The 19,175-nt window shown below is 42.2% G+C and overlaps 3 protein-coding genes across 14 annotated transcripts in view; 2 read left to right on the top strand and 1 right to left on the bottom strand.

Annotated features, from left to right (window-relative positions):
* CSNK1D (casein kinase 1 delta) overlaps positions 1-3,209 on the top strand; it is a 34,513-nt gene extending 31,304 nt beyond the window's left edge. For 2 of the 3 annotated variants that reach the window (XM_064503881.1, XM_064503883.1), the window contains exon 10: positions 725-794. Coding sequence is in view for 1 of the 3 variants with exons in the window: in XM_026113139.2 (XP_025968924.1) it covers positions 725-845; positions 2,141-2,193 (174 nt within the window). In the remaining 2 variants the exon portion in view is untranslated. Of the gene's footprint in view, positions 1-724; positions 846-2,140 lie in introns of those variants that run through there. The other variant, XM_026113139.2, reaches the window with a different exon arrangement.
* Positions 758-6,355, bottom strand: SLC16A3 (solute carrier family 16 member 3). Its single transcript, XM_064503884.1, has 4 exons — positions 6,218-6,355; positions 3,870-4,113; positions 3,339-3,482; positions 758-2,954 (listed from the first exon to the last, which is right to left on the bottom strand). Exons 1-4 carry the CDS (start codon positions 6,263-6,265, stop codon positions 2,170-2,172), a joined length of 1,221 nt encoding a protein of 406 aa, XP_064359954.1. The 5' UTR covers positions 6,266-6,355; the 3' UTR covers positions 758-2,169.
* A 1,774-nt stretch (positions 6,356-8,129) lies between these two features.
* CCDC57 (coiled-coil domain containing 57) overlaps positions 8,130-19,175 on the top strand; it is a 59,208-nt gene continuing 48,162 nt past the window's right edge. For 3 of the 10 annotated variants that reach the window (XM_064503880.1, XM_026113130.2, XM_064503879.1), the window contains exon 1: positions 13,206-13,454. The gene's annotated coding sequence lies outside the window, so the exon portion shown is untranslated. Of the gene's footprint in view, positions 8,433-8,760; positions 8,848-11,948; positions 12,291-13,205; positions 13,455-16,297; positions 16,506-17,035; positions 17,103-19,175 lie in introns of those variants that run through there. The other 7 variants (XM_026113132.2, XM_064503875.1, XM_064503876.1 and 4 more) reach the window with 7 other exon arrangements.

Genomic DNA, 19,175 nt, shown 5'->3' with positions numbered 1-19,175 from the left:
ACACATATTATCAAAATTAAATTAGGGCCGAGCCAATTAATCTAAAAATCTAAAAAAGTAAGAAATTCAGATACCTAATGGAGACCTGTAAGTTCCTGAGATTTTTCTCCATCTCCATTCTTTCCCCTTCACAAAGAACACAGAAAGGGAAATTACGTTTAGCTGCACAACACAACAATTTCACCCATATTGTCTGAAAACATACATATAATTCCACTTTACCTAAAATAGATTCTTCCTATGTATCTCTTCCAAGTGAGAATTTTCTGGTGATGCATAGCAGGACTCTACTTGTGTTTACAAAATCTGTATAGTTTACGTTAAAAGTATAACCACAATGCTTCACCTTTTACTGATAAAGCTAATTTTCTGATAAAAGGCTGTCTAACAAAACAGCCTCCAGAGAAACTTGATAAGCTGTCTGGCCTCCAGTTAATGAAGCAGATGGCCCAACCCTAAACTAGTTCTATTTCTAAAATAAATAATGTTGAAAATCTTTGACTCTTTTCTAAATGCTTTGTCAGTTTCTTATCATGCTCACACACATGTTTCAGGGTTAGTTACAACCTCCCCGTTTTTTTCGGGCTCATCTTTCAGAAACTGTTCCACTTCAATGGAGTCCACCTTGGCATCTTCAGGAGTTTTGTCTTCAGATTTGTTTAATTCCTCTCTTTCTGCTGCTTCTTCTTTTGTATGTGGTTCTTCTGATTTTTTCTTAATGCAGAAGAAATTTCCTAAAGCGAGTACGAGTGCTGAGGTGGTAACTTCAATTCCAGCAATAATAAAAACAAACATGTACCTCCGTGTTGCATCCAAGAGTTTTCCTGAAAAAGACAACATTCCAGGTAATTAACAAAAATGATTATCTTACAATGAAATTTTGTCTGCTTTTTTTTTTTTTTTTTTTTAACAAAGCCAGCATTTAAATGACTGGTGGTCAGAAGTACCCTGATTATGTAACTAAGTTTTTGAAATGGTATTTGAACAAGTTTATAACAAAAGAGTTCGCAACTGTTTCAATGTCAGCATTCACTGGAAGTATTTAACAATCTGAAACATATATTCCCCCCCCACACACACACACACACTGTCATGCAATTCAGCTGGAATGAAACCAACCTAGACTTCGTATGCAAGAGATGGGACAAGCACCATACATTTCAGACCAAAATATGTGCATCCGTGGTCAGGATCTGTATCATCAGCTTCCTCTCATTCCCAACCTCATCTTCCCTCCCCAGGCAGGCAGTGCGCTGTGCAGGCAAATGGTCTGCTTAAAATGTTAGTCTTATTTAATAGTCAGTCTGGAGCAACTGACTGACTCTCTGATGCTTTATTCAAGTTAAATTTTCACTGGATTGGGTGCAGGTGAAGAATAGGAGGGCGGATGTGGAGGAAGCTCCGCTCCAAACCTGAATGTCACAAGAAGTAATGCATAGTACTGTTTTTCTCCATAAAGGACTCTGTTATAGTAAAGATACTTGATGCTTTTTAAGTGCCTGGTGTAAACAGTATTCTGTGGCAGTGAATTATATTTTTTTAGCTCAGTATTGTGTAAAATTTATGTGCTTTAATTAGTAATGAACTTGCAGTATTTTGTAGTGTCCCCTTAGTCTTGGGTTGTGGGACATGTGCAACAGAAGCAGTCAATCTACCTTCCTTAAAACAGTCCTGATGTTTCCTAGTCCTCCTTGTACGTTTTTTTTTCTCCTTTTCATCTTTTGAAGGTTTTTTGTTCTTTCCTCTTTCAAATCTACCATGGGGATACAGCATCTATCACAGTACTTTCTGAAGTAAACTGACAGATTTCATATTCTGAATCCCAAATCCAAAGAGATCTGAACTTCATAAAAGTTATTCACTGTGTGTGTATGAAATTCATCTCATATAATATTAGCCATCAACTAATAAGATAGGCTTTCAGTGTAGGCTTTCAGTAGAGGAAGAGCAGCACCTCCAGGTGGCAATTCAACCAATTGTAAAATAGGCCCAAGACAAAAAAAAAAAAAGGATAGAATTCATCCCATTGTAACTGCAAAAAAGTCATGTAAGCATGTGCAACACTAGGACAATATACACTTTTTTGAGTGACTCATGTTGTTTCTTTTTCTCCCCCTTATCATGTAATTTGTATAAATAGGTGCAATGCAAATGATGTTGACTTCTGAACTAAATGGAATACTTACCTGCTGATGGTGGACCAATTAGAACAGCCATAGCTTCCGCCAGGAGAACTAAACCGATAGCACTGGAAAACTTCTGAGTACCAACAATAGCCATGAGAACTTCAAACTGAAGAGCACCTACCATTCCATAAGAAATGCCAAAGAAAATGCAAAAGACCACCAGGCCGCCGTAGTCAACAGACATGGAACCCATAAGATCTGTAAAGCCATTAAAAATCATAGCAAAACTGAAGAGGTAGACACAGCGTGGTCTAACCCACTTGAGACCAGCTACCATTCCACAAATAGGCCGAGCAAAGATATCAATGAATCCCAGAATAGTCAGAAGAAAAGCTGCTTTTGTGTCTTGATAACCTAAATCCTTGGCATAGCTCACAACAAAAACTGGGGGCACAAAGAGGCCAAGCACCATGACAGAGGATGCTAGTGTGTAGATTACAAAACCACCATCTTTAAACACACTGAAATCCAGAAGCTTTTTCTTCACTTTCTTCTCATCAAGTTCTTTGGTAGCTTCAGACTTTTTGGGCGGCTCCAAAGGTCTCATTAATGCTCCACATACACAGCAGTTGAGCAGCATCCCACCCAGTATAAGGAATCCTCCTCTCCAACCATACTCATGTTGTAGTATCTGCCCCAATGGTGAGAGGGCACAAAGAAACACTGGGCTGCCAGCAGCAGATAGCCCATTGGCTAAAGGACGGCGTTTGTCAAAGTAACGGTTTAACATGATGAGCGAAGGCTGAAAGTTCAGTGCCAAACCCAAACCTGTAACACAGGGTACGTAAAAATTAATATTGGCCTGCAATATTGCTATAGAAAATCTCTAATTATAGTTCTTCTGATTCAGTTTTACTTCAAATGGACATAAAAATTCCAGGAAAACAAAGTTTTTGAAAGAATTCTACCTCCGTATTATTCTTACACGCTATAGGTACAGGTCACGGATTATAGCAGTGGCTATTGAACATACTGGAAAAAAATAACATTCATAACAAATAAATACGACAAGTTCATTCCCTATTGAACTGGTGTCTTTATAAAAGTCCATTTGGATGATCCTGATGGTTTAGAAATTTGTCATTTATATGAATCTTCACACCGAAAGCTAAAACTTTAGCTAGCTCCTCTTCAACCACGCACTCTACTTACCAGTAATCACACCTGCAGTTAGATAGATCTGAACAATGCTCGTGCAGAAAGAGGCTATGACCATCCCCATTGATGCAAAAAGGCCACCCACCAGCATGACAGGACGACAGCCAAAGCGATTGACACATACACTGCAGAGTGGACCTGGAAAGAAGAACAAGTTACAGTTACTACGATAAGCCAATTTTTGCAATTAATTTTTATGTCAGTTTGCAAATCTTTCCATACTTTGTCCACATTGTCAGGCCAACCTGGGAGGGTAGTCTTTTCTCTTTGGTCATATAGTTAGTCTTTTTCATCTTCAGAATGCCATGCATTTTTTCTTTTTCACCATCTTTAGTACCTACTTAGTTCCAGGGATTTAATTTTATATGCAAGGTGGATGTGCTTAGATTTCTGGGTTCGCGTGATTTGCAATAGTTCTTCTTTGGAATGCCTTAATTTTGCACTAGTAATGATATGCAAACACGATTCGCAGTGTAAATGTATGATTTACATGCAATACTGTTTCAAAAACAGGTAACTACTTACCTGTCCCATAAAGCATGGCCAGCAGAATGGAGGAAATCCATGCAGTGTCACTGTATCCAACACCAAATTCCCGGATAAGTTCTTTGAAGAAGACACTGACTGCCTTAGGAAAGGCATAGGAGAATCCTGTGATGATAAAACAGCCAAAAAGGACAGCCCAGCCCCAGCCTCCATCAGGGGCTTTAACACCAGATGGACCGTCATCAGCTACTACAGCTCCCATGATGAAACTCAAGCGTGTTCCCTAAGACATTAAAAAAAAAAAAAAAAAGAGCTATAGAGATTGGGACAGTAGTCTTATCAAAACTACCCAAAGGTAGAAGCTGTACTGCAATTAAAGTTACAAACAAGATATGAGACTTTTAAATATAAATATCAAAGACACAGGGCTACTTTAACTATTCCTTGTTTTGTCAATTTAAAACCTGCAAAGTTACCTACAAATGAGACGCATATAGTAGAATTCTAAATAAATGTCCTATCATAGCTTTCTCAAAGTTAAAACTGATTGAATTTCAACCAAACCACCGTTTCACAGAAAACTGAAGCCATTACAGCAGTTCAGGGATGGATTTGGCTTTCATAAAAGTGTAGCAACTACTGCATTAAAATCTGGGGGGATTTCTGTTGCAAGACCTTGTTATGTGAAGCTACTGAATTATTCACTTAAGAGACTCAGATGCAAACTGCTGGTGTATCACAAGTGTTTTCTGCAACAGTGGACATAGCACCCAGGCTTTTTGTTCCTTACTGAGGACAGCAGTGCAGCCCTAATGCACAGATATCTTAAGATAACTTACAGCTTCTGAAGAGCTATTAATTTTCATGCATCAATAAGTACCTAAGCTACATTGCAATGAAAATCTTCACGGGAAAGTTTTGTGGAAGAAAGAGCTAATAACTGCAGCAATTCCTTTTCAGTACCTCAATCTGCCCGAAGCAATACTTTCCATTGGTATTATTATTACTTTATCAATATAATTTCCTAGTATTATGTTTGCTGAATCTTATTCTTCACATCTTCCATATGCAGCCACAAACTCCTTTTTATCTACAAAATAAAATCTTTTCTTGGGACAGTGTTTATGCACTATGCAGTAATGCTGCAGTATTAAAAGAGAGAGAGAGATGCTGAGAAAAAGACATTGGAAAAGGCAGATAAAGTGTGCCCTTATGTGAAGATAGCAGGGAGATACTGGGCATCACAACGCAATTACAACACCTTCTCAATGCATATAGCATCTGTTCTAGAAGAACACGTCAGCAAATGGCCAAAAAAATCCAATAGCATCCTTGATTCAAAAAATCTTATTTTTTAAATGATATTTCAGGGTGTAATGTACTTTCAGATAATAGTCTACTTATAAACATATAATATTCCACAGCTGACAAGTAAATCAAAAAAAGAGGATAGCTAGTAACAAGGGGCTTCTCAGACACTAATTTTCCTCTAAAATATAACCTTAAAAGCAGTTTTCCCACAACTTTTCAATATGCTTGTCACAGGGTGAGCAGCTGCCTTGAAGTTAGTTCAGTGGCTTACTGCTGCCCTGTAGGCAGGTATTCTGGACTTGTAGTTATGGGTTAGTACTATGTGATCACAGCCTACAAAATGCTTCCTAGGTATTTATACTTTCCTTGACCAGGACCATAGGTAAACCTCTTTTGCTTGGCATAAAGGAGAGTTAAAAGGCTGAGCTTGTAGCAAAAAGGTAAGAAAGGCTCTTAAAAAAAACCTGGAGGAGGCATAAGGGCTACCAATCTGTCAAAACAGGAAGTGGTTTATAAACAAGTGAAATAGGTGTGAGTAGAGCCAGATAGCTGGGAGCAGAGGGAAGTAATTGCTGACAAATAATGAGTAGCAGTTTTGTAATACTTAGTGGCACTTTTTTAAATGTCCAGTTGCTCCTGTCAAATGCAATTTGATGCATTCTCTTCTTCTGCATAGATAGTTAGGTTTCTACAGGATGCACTTATTACAGAAGCCTTGAAAATATAAAGTGAAGCATCAAACAAATTATTCATTAGTCTTGTTTATGTAAAATTTGATCATTTGTTTAAAATGCAAATGACTTCCCACTGGGTCATGGTTCCACTATACTACTACCTATAAGAGGAGTGCAGGCACAGTTGCACATCAGAGAAGATGTCCATCAGTAAAGAATGTTTCTGCTTTGAAAAGTATAGGCCAGTATAGTAATAGTGATGCATTCGAATTATATAGTTCTTATAGATCTATTTCTGGATCAGACTACGTAAGACACACAATATTGTTGATGCAGATTCACTGTCTAGACAATTGAGCTCTGACTGTATGATTGTTAATAGGCCTGAATGAATGTACTTACTATGACATTTAAACCAGCACTGCTGCTTCTTGGAAGAAACAACTTCATACACAAGACTCAGATGTAAACCTAGCCATAACTATAGCTGATCTGTGCCCCCGGGCTGTTCAAGAAGGACAGTAAGCCTCATACTGCTGGCTTCACCTCTTTTTTTCTGCAAATATAAGCAGATAACAGTATGTCTGAATTCCGTGCAATTAGACTCTAAAATGGTTAAACATGGAGTGAAACAGAAAACATCAATGAAACTAAGCATCCTAAAATCAGTGCCATGATTCTAGTTGTCTGGTTAATTTGCTGACTGCCATAAGAACGTGCTCTTAGTTTGTCAGATTGGACAGTTTTGTCACTGGTTTTGGGCCTCTAAATATAAGCCTTAAGACACAGACCTCATCTCTGCGAGTCTTCCTCACACTGGGATCTGTCCGTTCTTCAAAACTGTCTTCCCAGTATCTTCTGTATGATACACATTCATACAGCACTCTGTGATTATGATTTTTGACTGGTAATACTAAATTATCTGGAGTTCTCCAAAAATCCCCTCTCCTTTATACCCACTGAATGTTTTGCTATGTATTTATTTAGGAACTTCAGCCCTCAATCCCGAAAGCACCTAAACCTCTACTGAATTTTACTACTGTGAAAATTTATTTCATTTTACCTTCCTTACATTTGAAAATCCCGGACCGAATTTGTATCTGAAATATAGAAACAAATAGTATTTTGGGAAATAATCTTCCAGGGAGGAAACATCTAACCAGCTTATTAAAAAGAAGAGACTGAGAGATGGTTTGGTCAATACGCAGTTATGCATTTTCTCCATACAGACAAAGAGCGAAAAGGCTTTTGTAATATGGCAAAGAAAGAAGTAAAATATTAAATACAGAAGTTCACTGAAAACTTGGTGTACCTGAAGAAGTGAAGTTCCTAGGACATCAGCATACTGTTGCTGTTTAATAGCTTTACAATCCATCTAGCATGCTGTTCTGCTACCTACCTGCTCTTCCACTGTCCACCCACCAGATGACAATATAATGTGTATTAAAGGTCTGCTAATCTAACCCCCTTAATAAATAAGACTTTAGCTATTTTGATGTCTTTTTAAATCAAAACATTGTTAGAATCATTCTGAGTGAAATAAAACTCAAGCCAAAGTACTGAGTTTGTATTCTTCAAAAAGGGTTGTTTTTTTAAAGCAGTACCAGGTAACACAGAGTACATGCACAAAGTGTCATACCTTCTTGACGCTGATAGTTCTGTAATACTGAGAATAGGAAAATGTTGATTCAAGTATCTCAGCTCAATTCTATGAGTAACAGGAATGAGAAATGTAAAACTGCAAGAATCTAGGGTGAATAGGCTTTGATCACTCCCATTGTTTCCAATATGGGAGATGTAACACTTCAGCTGGAGCAAATGTTTAAAATGTTGGCGGAAGAGTAAATCTGATTTTTATATAAGCCATCTAGTGGCAACATAAAATAAGCACTATGGCATGAGCATGTTTTGTTGAAAAATACCAGCCAGCACTTTCTGCAGACAACACTCAGCCCTAGGAAGAAATGGCTTCTTGCCATGCACCGCTGTGTCTCTTCCTGCACACAGGCTTTGGACAGTCTACTTTACTGAATCTATAGCAAAGATTTTCTGATGGTAATCTCTACAGACTTCCAGTGCTGGACCCATACAATAAACTGCATCCAAGCAATCTCAGGGGCAAGGGGCTCTTTGGAGGAATCATCACTGAAAGCTACCTGGCAGCACACTTGTTCTGTCCGGAAAAAAAAAAGTCAGAGCTGCACAGAGTTTCTCCCGCGGAGCACGAAACCGCCCCAGCGGTGACGCTGTGACGCGCGGCGGCGCAAGCGCGGGCGACCGCCGCACTGAGACGTGAAGGACGTGACTGGCGGAGGGGTGGGGCTCTTACCGTAACTGCAGGCGGAGGCGGCGCGGGCCGCTGCGTCTGGCGGAGCTCGGCTCCTGCCCAGCGCGGCCGCGACGCGGCTCGTGTGCAGCGGCTCGGCGCGGGCGGCGCCGAGGCTGTGCTCCCGCGCGGCGCCCGCAGCATGCGCTCCGCGGAGCCCGGTCTGCTCGGGACAGGGAGAAGCAGCCTCCTCCCTGGCGGTTCTCGTGCGGCTTCCTTGCCTCGCAGAGCAGGTCAAGCTGTATTTCGTTCCACCTCGCCTGTGGGGCTGACCAGCTGCGTGCCCTACCAGTAAGAATCTTTAGAACTATTTTCTACTGTGATGTGGCGTCTTGGCCTACTCCCAGTCTTACAGAAAAAATATGCCCATGGGGAAACAGTAACATCCATTTACTCTTCTTTTCATCATAAATGTCTATTAGCATACATGGCTAAAAATTACCATGAAACAACATTTCAGGCCCTCAAACACCAACCACCCTGTTAAAACTGGCCTATATACGCATACTTACACATCAGTCTTGCTCATCTGGTTTGAGCTGTCAGTAGTTCATGGTAATACATAAGAACTAAAAAAGCATTAACCAGAACTAAATGAACCCTGTCTCTTTAAACACAGCACAGAAGATGCGATTCATCCTGTCGTGGAGCGGGTTACTTGGCTCGACAGCATTAGCCTCCTTAAGCACTAATAAGGAAATAGTGGGTAAGTTCCTGTGTGAGAAGTTGTGCAAACTTGGGTTAGCATTGGAAGAGTTGGGCTCATGGTTGATTAGCACAGACAAAACCTTTTCATATAATTTCACTTCCGGTACTCAGCATTGAGGTCATAGCCTGCCAAAGGAGGGTACTGCGTAACCATTACAAAAGTTAACTCTTCTTTCTGCTCTTGCAAGCTTCATCCTGTCAGAGAAGGATCACATTTAACTGGCTGTAGCTCAAACTCTGTCTGTACAGCAGATATGATAGAATTGCCAGTATTTATTCCAGATTCTTTCTATCATAAATGGGCTCTTGTTTTTGTGATAGGGGAAACAACGGGCACAAACCTAGTTAAATCTGTGTGCTTTCATGCTCTTGGTATTATCTCCTTATTCCCTTGGAAGCCAATACAGGATCCAATACACTTAGAAGGAAATATTAGGTGATTGTTGGTAGCATTGTGGGTGGTGTGTGTGATGCAATGGTACAGTATACATACAAGGAGAGCATTTATATTAAAAAAAGCAGCACCAAGAAACAAGAAGATGCTAATGTTGGTGTTTAGCCAGTACCTTTATTGGCCATGTAGCAGTACTTTAAGGCCAGCAGTATGGGTAGGAGGGACATTTGTGATTATGTAGGCTGACCTCCTGTATAGCTAGAGAACTTCCCTTGAATTAATTTAACTAGGGCAGATCTGCTAGAAATCTATCCAACCTTGAAGTCCTAGGCTAGAAGTAATGGTTATCAAATAGAAAACAGGTCTTGCATTTCCATATAGGGATCCCAGTTCAGACTGGAATCCCACTAGGCTGAGTGCTGTACAATCGCAAAAGGAAGATAGTCCAAGCTGAGCAATGCAGAGAGGTATGTTGAATTTCTTATCCATGGAATTTAGAGAATAATGCTTCTCTCTCCATAGGGTGTTGAGAGTATGGATACACTGAAAAGTGTAGGCTGCTTGATACTATGGTAATAGGAGTCTTAAATCTCCTAAACCTCCTATATTTGCCCAAGGATATTGAAATTTAAACAAACTAGACAAAAGATTTATTATCTTCATTTTTTTTTGAGTGAAGAATTCTAGGACTAACCATCTTCACTGAAATCATGCAAGAAATGACCCTTGCAAAAATCAATTTACTTTAATATCCTCCAGACCCTGGTGATAGCCCTCTACATATAAAACAACTACCCATTACAGGGATGTGTCACGGACATCTGCCTACCCAGCTTGATTTCAACTATTTCCTGGTGCTCTAAGCACCAATTTGTATATCTTAAATTCTAATCTTACTTATTACAGTTCATTCTTAGGTACTTCCTACAAGCCATCTTGATAGACCACCGGTCTGAAACAGGAGTGCTTTTCTTGTGTCTCAACTGCCTGAATGCCAGCCATTTTAGTTAAAACATCCATGTCCAAAGACTGATGCAAACTCCCATCCCCTACAAAATCATTACCATATTTACCAATGCCTTCCATGACCTGCTGTCCTCCCCCTTACAGCATGCAGTCACTTTCATGCTCCCAGTTTGGCCTCCTTTGTTTTATCAGAGACAGGTTTCCAGTTCTGCAGGATCTGCGTCTGCCTTTCTCAAAGGTTTGCCAGCTTTCCTCATTCACTTATCCGTCTCTCAAAACTCTTAAGAAAAAACATGCAGTATTTCTGTGCTGTCTATAGTTGTAGGTGATGTACCATACCAACACTTATTATCAATCTCTTATCCCCACTTACACTCAAACCATTTTAGTGTTACTTCACTGCTGGAGCTACAACACTGTACATCACAAGTTACTGGCCTTAACAGTGCAGCAAATTCAGGTACCGTCTTTGAGACAAATACATTAGTTCTATAACAATAGCATTGTGAACTCCCTAGTTATTTTCCCTAACTTTCATATCAAATGCCCCATTTCTGAAGAAGTAGACTTGTTTTTCTAAAACCTGTGTGTGGGGGGGGGGGTGTTCATACTACATCCATTACCGTAAGTGCAAATGCATTACTGTCAGCACCCTGGGAACAGACAGCATATGCCCTTTCTGTGTGCACAGAACAAGCAACCAACATGCCTTCAGTTGTACTTGAATTATCCTGCTGCTTTCAGTATGCTTTCAGAAAGGGAAGTTACAGTAGCCCAACTTCAGTTGAATACTTATGCTTTATTCTTCACGTATCATGAAAATTAATTTCAGTCCTGCAGCTGTGGTGGTTTTGCAGTGTGACTGAGATTAAGAAAGATAGAAAAATACTCTTGCCAATTGTTTATGGTAGAGAAATGTCCTTATTTTGTCTTGTATGAAGACCAAAACTGATATGGCTAGATAAATTCTAATTAAGGGTGCAGTCCTATCACTAACTGTGCATGTATGCCTATTTTGTGGAATACCATGGGACTACTCTGATACATAAAGGGCTTACATGCAGGTGTATTGTATCTCAAGCTAGGTTAGTAGATGTGGCTGAATATAATGGGAAGCGATCAGCCAGCTAAGAGGTATGGTTTTACACAATCTCTTGGTATAGCGCAGCTGAATAACACAGTAGCATACATCTGTGTATGTGAATTTTCTCTTCATTCACAATTTAAAATGTGTATAAGTCACCTTAATATTTTTATAATATTTATTTTTATAATATTGTATAATTTCCCTTGAGTTGCTACTTCTGACTTAATCACAACAGGTGTATTGTACTGTTTTACATTTCCAAACTGCTAACTGCCACACCTTAACAAACTACCGCTCCCTAGGAAACAAATATCGCAAAACATACATGATTTCATTCTAAGAGATCCTAAACTAAACGGTTTACCAAGTATCCAAAAAGAACTCAAATCTGCTGTCCGAGAGAGTGCATTTCCAGAACCAGCACTAACCGTGAGGAAGTTGTACTGTTACAATTCAGTCTCCTGTTTGTGTAGTTCTTTTCTCCAAAAAACTGTTACCTGGACTAAGGCAAGTCTAAGACCTTTTTATACGGATTACCCGCAATAGCAAGAAAGTGCTGTTTCACAGAAAGATGTAGAGCGAAATACAGAGAGCCTGGGCGGCCCAGGCGCCAGGCGGGGGAGGGGAGGCGAGGCGAGGGGGTCGGGAGAACAATGGTGGCGGGCGCGCGGAGCCGCCAACGGCCAACGGCCGCGAGCCCGCCCCGCGCCGCCCGGAGCCCAGGCGGCTCCTGCGGGTGCGCTGGCGGCCCGGCCGCCGCCTCAGATGCAAACTGTCTCTAGGGAGACAAGGAAGAGATTAAGCGCCCAAGTGCCTAATCGTTTTCAGAGCGCTAGCAGAAGCGACTAACGGAGTTAATGCCCTGCGCTGAGGCAATGTCCTTACGAAGGGACAATCCTTTAGACTGTGCTTTGCTTGCTTTGACGGATTTCAGATTGCCACCGATGTGCAAAACAGAAATGGACGGTGAGCGACAGCGAAAGGAACGAGAGAGGTGTGTGGTTGGACGTAGACCCTCGTATTGCGGTATCGGTTTGAGGCCGGTGATCACATGAAACAAAGCCCGAGCTCACGGGTGCCGTGGGCTGCCGGTGCGCCCGCCGTCTGGGGCCAGGGACAACGCACCCCTAGACGCGACCCGGCCCTCAGAGGGGGATACTGGAGGCACGGCTGCCTCGCGGCAGCCGGAGCAGGGTTCGGCCGCCAGCACCGCTCAGCGCCCGGACAGCGCTGTCCGGCGAACGGCCACGGAGGCGCGGGAGGCGCTCCGCTAGCGCGGGAAACGCGGCTGCCAGAGACAGGAGCGCGCCCGCCAGGGCCCGTGCTCCTGGGAGAAACCCGATCTCGGGGGCCGGCCAGAGCGCGCGGGGACCCGCCGCACCGCGCCGGCCACCGCGCGGGGCGGCGCCCCGGGGATGAGGGCAGACGGCGCCGTGCCCGCCGCCCTAGCGGCCCGCCCGCGGAGCCGCCGCACCAAGGGATGCGGTCGGGATGCCCGCGCCGCGCTCACACAAGGCTCCGGCAGCCCTCAAGCGCGTCCGCCGGCCCAGACACCGCCAAGCAGGGGTGCGCGCCAGGCCTGCCCGCGCCAGGCTCGCCCGGCTCGGGGGCCCCGCGCCCCCTGTGGCGCTCGCCCCCACGCACGACGGCTCCCCCTCAGTACCTGAGTCACGTCCCGCGCCTCGGCGTCGGGATGCCCGAGTGTGCGCCGGCCCGCTGCCCGCTCTCCTCGGTGCGCCCGGACAGACCCGCCCCGACCCGTCTGCCGGTGCTCCGCCGGCTGCGGAGCCTTTCGGCTCGCCCGGTCAGCAGGCTGCTTCGTCCCGCTCACGTCAGAGCAGCAGCGGCGGCGGGTCCTAGCGCCGCCGGGGCGCGCGGTCCCGCCGCTACAGGTTCGCCCGAGCGGGGGCTCCCTGGCCGCGTGCGCCCGGCTGCGCCGGCGCGCCGACGCCGGCGGGAGGGGCGCCTCAGGGGCGGCCGCGCCACCGGCCGCCCGAGGCGGCGGGGCCGCCCGCGGAGGCTGGCGCGAGGCGGCAGCGTGAGCTTCTCGGCGAGTCCGGTGCGCTGGTTTTACGCGTCGGAAGTTGTCCCTGCGGTCCGGGGGAGCGGGAGTCGTTGAATAAGGGGCTGCATGTCCAGATCTGCTTCTGTAACCGAGGTGCGTTCTGTGCCGTCCTTCCTGTTTTCCGGGGAGTGATCACAGCTTCTTCATCGTCTTCTCACATCAGAATGACTTTTATGAGGTTCCTCGCTTTTTTTCAAGTTCTTAGTCATTTTAATCGTGACCTCGTGCCTTCTGCAGATAACTTAGAAGCTTCCCTTCTCATCTTTTACCGAGGGGGTGGCGACTGCAAATGCACCTGCTCAAAACGTGTCCCACTGTAGATCCAGATAGAATGATGTCTCTGCACGTATCTGCTGTGGCTCAACTGCTACTCACGCAAAAGTTGAATTATAAAACTGAATATGCTGTCATATTGCTGTTTGGCATCCATGCAAGTTGTGATGTGTTTCTAAACCACAGTACAGAATGTAGCACTTCTTAGGCTACTCGGGGATCAGGAAATTTAGGACTAGGTGCTCCACTCTTTTGTGCACTTACAACACAATTCAGTCTATGTTTATCGCAATCCTGCCTCCTGGGTGGAGATATATAGGGGTTGGGATTGTAACTAGTAAAAGACAGGATCCAGTACTGTCCTGTGAGATTTCTGGTGTTGCACTGATTAATAACTTTCAGAAGCTATTTGGTGGAATCAGGCAGTACAGAGGCAGAATCGGAAACTTTTGCAATCCACAGAAGTTTTTTTCCTGGACAACATGTTTGCTCTGGCTTTTGATTCAATTTCGCCATAGTATCCAATTTTACAACTTAGGCATTCATTACAGTAATGTGCAAGGGTGAGCAAGGCTGGGTGGATTGTGTGGTTCTATAGCATATAGTCGGTGAGACACATATCGCTAATCTAAAAGAGAAGTAAAATAATTTCTCATCTGTCTACTGTTACCTCAAACCAAGTCATTCACATAGAGGCCAGATGAAGGTATTGCAGAAGGGCAAAAAGCACTGATTCTTGTGGAGCTTCTGAAGCAAGTGGTGCCACGCTTGAGGCCCAGCAAAACTGGTGCAGTCCAGCAGCTGAAGGCATTTCTAGGTGCCTCTACAGCTTATCTTCGTTCTCCAAAAAGAGGAAATATGATCTTGATTGTCCATCCCTAGGGACTGGAAAAGCCATCATTGTTCTTTAGAAGGAGACAGTTTCATTTATCATTGCCCCTGCCCCTGATTACAATTTCTTAAGGGGCACAGTACCTTTCTGCAAAATCTTTTGCCTAATTATTCTACCTTCCGTGAATTATCACATCATAGACATGTATAATCACCTATTAGAATTTTTAATTCAAACCTTAGAGATTTGTACTCTCTAAAGATACTTTCAAAAAGGACAGAGGTGCCTGGGAAGGGAGAGGGAAAGAGAAGCAGTGAAAGGGAAGTTGGCAAAATAGCTGCCAATGTTGCACCTGTATCCAGAAGAATTTCCTCTAAAATATCAGTATCTCTTATAGATACTTACATGATTTAAGAGGCTAGATAAGGAAAGAGATATGAACCTAATACATTTAAAAGACTAAAATGAGAACTGATGTGTCTTCAGATTTAGCAGCGTTGCTCCTACCAAAGTTTGTATCCCAGTGCAGACTAGCAGTTCCTCCAGCCTCATCAGGAGAAAGCAACACGTTCTCTGGTTAGAGTTCAGTTGTAGGACATTCACGCCATCTAAGAGGTCCACTTTTTTTTTTTTTTTTTTTTTTCCTGGAGGCAGAGAGTGTCACTGCAGTCTGTTTTTCAGAAGTGAATGTCCATAGCCATAGACCAGCTGCTGAGGAAACTGTGACCAGTGGTCTGTGGTCTCACTTCTGTATCTGATGACTCACACTGTTTCAGAGGAATGCATTTTCTGAGAGTGATCATACTCACAGAGGCTGACATGCCAGGGTAAATGACACCCCTCAACATCAGGACCCAGATCATTGGATTTGATTCAGTATTCAACAAGACACTAGTGTAAGTGAGCAGAACACAAGGTTGCTGTACTTGCAGAAGCCTGCGCAGAGTCTGGGTAACCTCAGAAATATTTAGAACTGAGAAGAAGGCACAAACCCCCTAGCTGTTAAGTGGAATTATGTTGCTTAGGTTTGAGCACTAGATATGCTACAATATGCTTATGAAAAGAGAGAATTTTAAAATGTATCGAAGAGAACTCAAAACACAGGGACTTAAGGCATCTAGCTCGCAAAAGAGCTTTGAAAAATCCTTCTTTAAAGTTTTAACTAAGTATAAAACACAATTTTCTGCAGCTTATTATTGTTCATTTACAAGTATACTAGCTATTACAGATAAAGTGTTATTAAGACAAACTCGTGAGGAATCATTAACTAGGCAAATTCTCTTTGTTCAGAGTAGACTGTAAAAGTCTCAGTTTAATTTCTTGCGAAAGAGGATTCTTAAGAAAGAATAATATTGTTGGGTTATATTTAATAGAGGCCAGATTCAGCCAGACCTCCACTAAAGAGTCCTTCACGCCAAAATTCCTTACTGGTTTCTAAATAAATAATGATCCCAGTGTGTTCTTTACTTGTATACTTCATTTTAATTTATTTTTTTTTTCTGCGAAACTCTGTTATTCAAGCAATACACATGCATATACTGCATTAATATATTTGAAATAATATAAAATAAAATTTTAAATGCTACTTAAATTTATACAAAATACATTTGTATAACATCAGAGCTAAGATCAAGGGACAGAGTATGCTTTTTTGCCATAATGAAGCCTCACATAACTAACAAAAATCTACTTCTGTTCTCTTTTAGTCATTACTCATTACATCCACTTCATTGCATATCTTTTCGGTTTTCCCTCCTGCATATCTTTTCTGTATTCCTCAAAGAGGTATTCCGTGGTTTTCCTGTGTTTTCTGCTAGGTTCATAGAATCACAGAATGGCTGAGGTTGGAAGGGACCTCTGGAGATTGTCTAGTCCAATTCCTGTGCTCAAAGCATGGCCAACTAGAACAGGTTGATCAGGACCATGTCCAGTTGGGTTTTGACTGTCTTCAAGGATGGAGACTCTGCAACTTCTCTGGGCAACCTGTTTCCAGTGTTCAGTCACTGTTAAAGTAAGAAAAGTTTTTCTCATGTTTAAAGGTAATTTCTTGTATTTCGATTTGTGCCTATTGCCTCTCATTCTTTCACTGGATAGCACTGAGAAGAGTCCGGCTCAGTCTTCTTTAATACCCCACCCCATCAGGTGTTTATAAGCATTGATAAGATCTGCCACTGAGGGTTCTTTTCTCAAGGATACACAGTCCCAGTTCTCTCATCCTCTCTGTCTTTGCTGCAAGGACACATTGCTGGCTCATGTTCAACTTTGGTCCATTTCATGAGATTCCTAGGTCGTTTCCATTAAAAAGTCAGCGTAGAGTGTAGTAGAAGGTAGAATCAAATAACTGTTTGCAATTCAGGTCAGTAAGGACAGTAAGAAAATGGTGGAAATTTTTTCCTGATCAGGCTTCCAAAGGGGCAGAATGGCTGAAGCGTTGTTACAAGATATACACAGGAAGAGAGTGGCTGCCATTAGGACAAAACTTCACTTCTGTGGAACTTAGGGCTTCCTATGGCAAATGTCTTCCCTAGCACCACCTTAACTGTAGAAATGCTTCTGTGTATTGTGACAGGTTTGGGTGGCAGCTGCTTCCTGTTCCAAATTCCTACTGTACCCTTCACCATTCCTGCAGTTTGTAGGTAGGTCCCAAATATTGCCTTAGAAGTGCTTGTAAATGTTTATTCCAGTTAAGCTTTTACAGATATATTATTTTTAAGGCTATTTTTTCTTGTTTACACTTGAATGAAGTATGTTACATTAATTAAGGATTTGCACAGCAATATTTGTAAGAATTTTAACATAACGCTGAACATTTTCAAATGATTTCATATAAAGCTGACTGTGCACTGTGCTGTGCTTACGCCTCTGCCTTTGCTTCAAAAGGAAAATGTAGCAGACCACATTATACAAAGAGCTCTTGTAAGATCTTTATTGCAGAAAGGCCAGTAAAATTCAGAGCTGAAGTTTCAACAATTTTTAGTTTGTTTCTAAAGCAAATATGAAAATAGTCTTTTTATGACTCTGAAGGTGCAAGTGAGGAACATAAACTGTACCTACGAAGATGTATGTAGTCTTTAATAATGTAATCCCACAAATGTTGTGCAGTTAGACATGGGGAAGATAGACATGGAAACCAAGTTCTTCTAGCCTGGATAAAGTTGGAATTTAAATGTCATTCAGTTCCTAAATAGCAGTAGCCAAATTTCAGAGATGCTCGGGATCGAAAGTTCCTCTCGGTCCTTTGCAAGGAGAGGGCATCCAGCCCTTCTGAAAACTAGGGCACTTTTATTTAGAAGAGCAGCTTAAAAACGTTAGTTTTCTTTTGTTTATATATTTTTTGTTTGTCAAATAGTATACTGTATACCAAATACATTCCTCGGGGTTCTGTGAAAACAAGAAATTTATTCACTGGAAAGTTTTACTTGGAAGAGATACTATTCTGAATTAGGTCTTAATGTTTATGTTTCATCAATGTAGGTTATGTCTGCATTCACTTATAGGAGCTTTGCATGGTCCTGCCCCTGTAGGTTCTCAGGAACCTATTCCTGATTGTCCACATAAGCATCGTTTGGAGTGTGCCATGGCTCTCACCTGGCCTGTGTCTTGAACTACTTTTCCATAGAAACAAAGATGAGGGAGGCAAGATAAATAGTTGGTGTAATCATGAGTCTTGCCTTGGTATGGAGTTGGGCCATGGTGAGTTGGACACAGCCTTCAGACTGGAAACTTGGATGTGCTTTCAAGCCTAGTAAAATATATGTAGCCAGGATGATGCCATTTTCTTTCTTTCTTTGTGAAGCAACTTGTAAATGTTGCTATTCCACAGTACGCTGACAGGACCAAAGACTTGGTTTCTAAAGCAGAAAGGTGTCTGAAATCTAGCTCTGGCCTAAATCTTCCTGAAATCACCAGTGTTTGGTAAGAACAGAAAATCTGTTTCTCTCTTCTAAATTCCAGTTGTTTTCTGTTAAAAGGCAAGAAGGTTTCCTTTCATTTCCATCCATGAAACCAGGACAATTTCTTGTTTATTTTAGGTGAATACAGCTTTCTACATTCATTCACGACTCTATAACGTGTAGACTGTTATCTTCCTGACTCACTCTGTTACATCAAAAATGACCCATTTAGAGCACTATTGGATCAGTAGAATCCAGCAGACACTCCTTTGAGGAACCAACATGCTTTAATTATGTGACTGGAGACTGTCTGAAAGTACTTTGGGGAAGATGACAACTAATTTGAGTGAAGCGTCGGGGGGGGAGAGGGAGCATTGCAAAAGATCTGCAGCTGATAGGTCAGGCAACTGTGGGGTAACAGAAAGGAAAAGAGTACACCACCAGCTAAATGTGGATTTAAGCATTCAGCATAGATTCTGATGAGTGCTTTGACGGGCCCACTGAAGAGTGCAGTATAGGTTGTGCTGGGGTTTGTGTGCTCAGAAGGTTTTGAAAATATTTTGAGGCCAGAATTCACTGCTGCATTTTAAACTAGAGGTGATTATATATATAAAAACAAATGAATTAGATCCCGTTAGTGATTTTGGTATTCTGAAATTATATGTGGATACACATATTTCCTCATATGTGGAAATAATCCCCTCCTTTCTTTAGGTGATGTGGGGTTAAGAAAGGCAGTTCTTTTCTCATGACTTAAGGAAGAAATATATAAGAACTACTGATGATATTCTCATTTCTAAAATTCAGTATTATTCA

Source organism: Dromaius novaehollandiae, unplaced genomic scaffold (assembly GCF_036370855.1).
Source record: "Dromaius novaehollandiae isolate bDroNov1 unplaced genomic scaffold, bDroNov1.hap1 HAP1_SCAFFOLD_80, whole genome shotgun sequence".
Taxonomy (NCBI): Eukaryota; Metazoa; Chordata; class Aves; order Casuariiformes; family Dromaiidae; genus Dromaius; species Dromaius novaehollandiae.
The sequence above is the reverse complement of the archived record's forward strand: the minus strand, read 5'-3'. Positions and strand labels throughout refer to the sequence as shown.

What these genes read in the sequence shown, in the direction of transcription:
- SLC16A3 (XM_064503884.1), bottom strand. Translation starts at nt 6,265, where the DNA reads ATGAAGTTGTTTCTTCCAAGAAGCAGCAGTGCTGGTTTAAATGTCATA. An exon ending in GTGCTGGTTTAAATGTCATA is followed by an intron (nt 4,114 to 6,217) that starts GTAAGTACATTC and finishes TTAATGTCTTAG; the next exon opens with GGAACACGCTTGAGTTTCAT. An exon ending in GGCCATGCTTTATGGGACAG is followed by an intron (nt 3,483 to 3,869) that starts GTAAGTAGTTAC and finishes TCTTCTTTCCAG; the next exon opens with GTCCACTCTGCAGTGTATGT.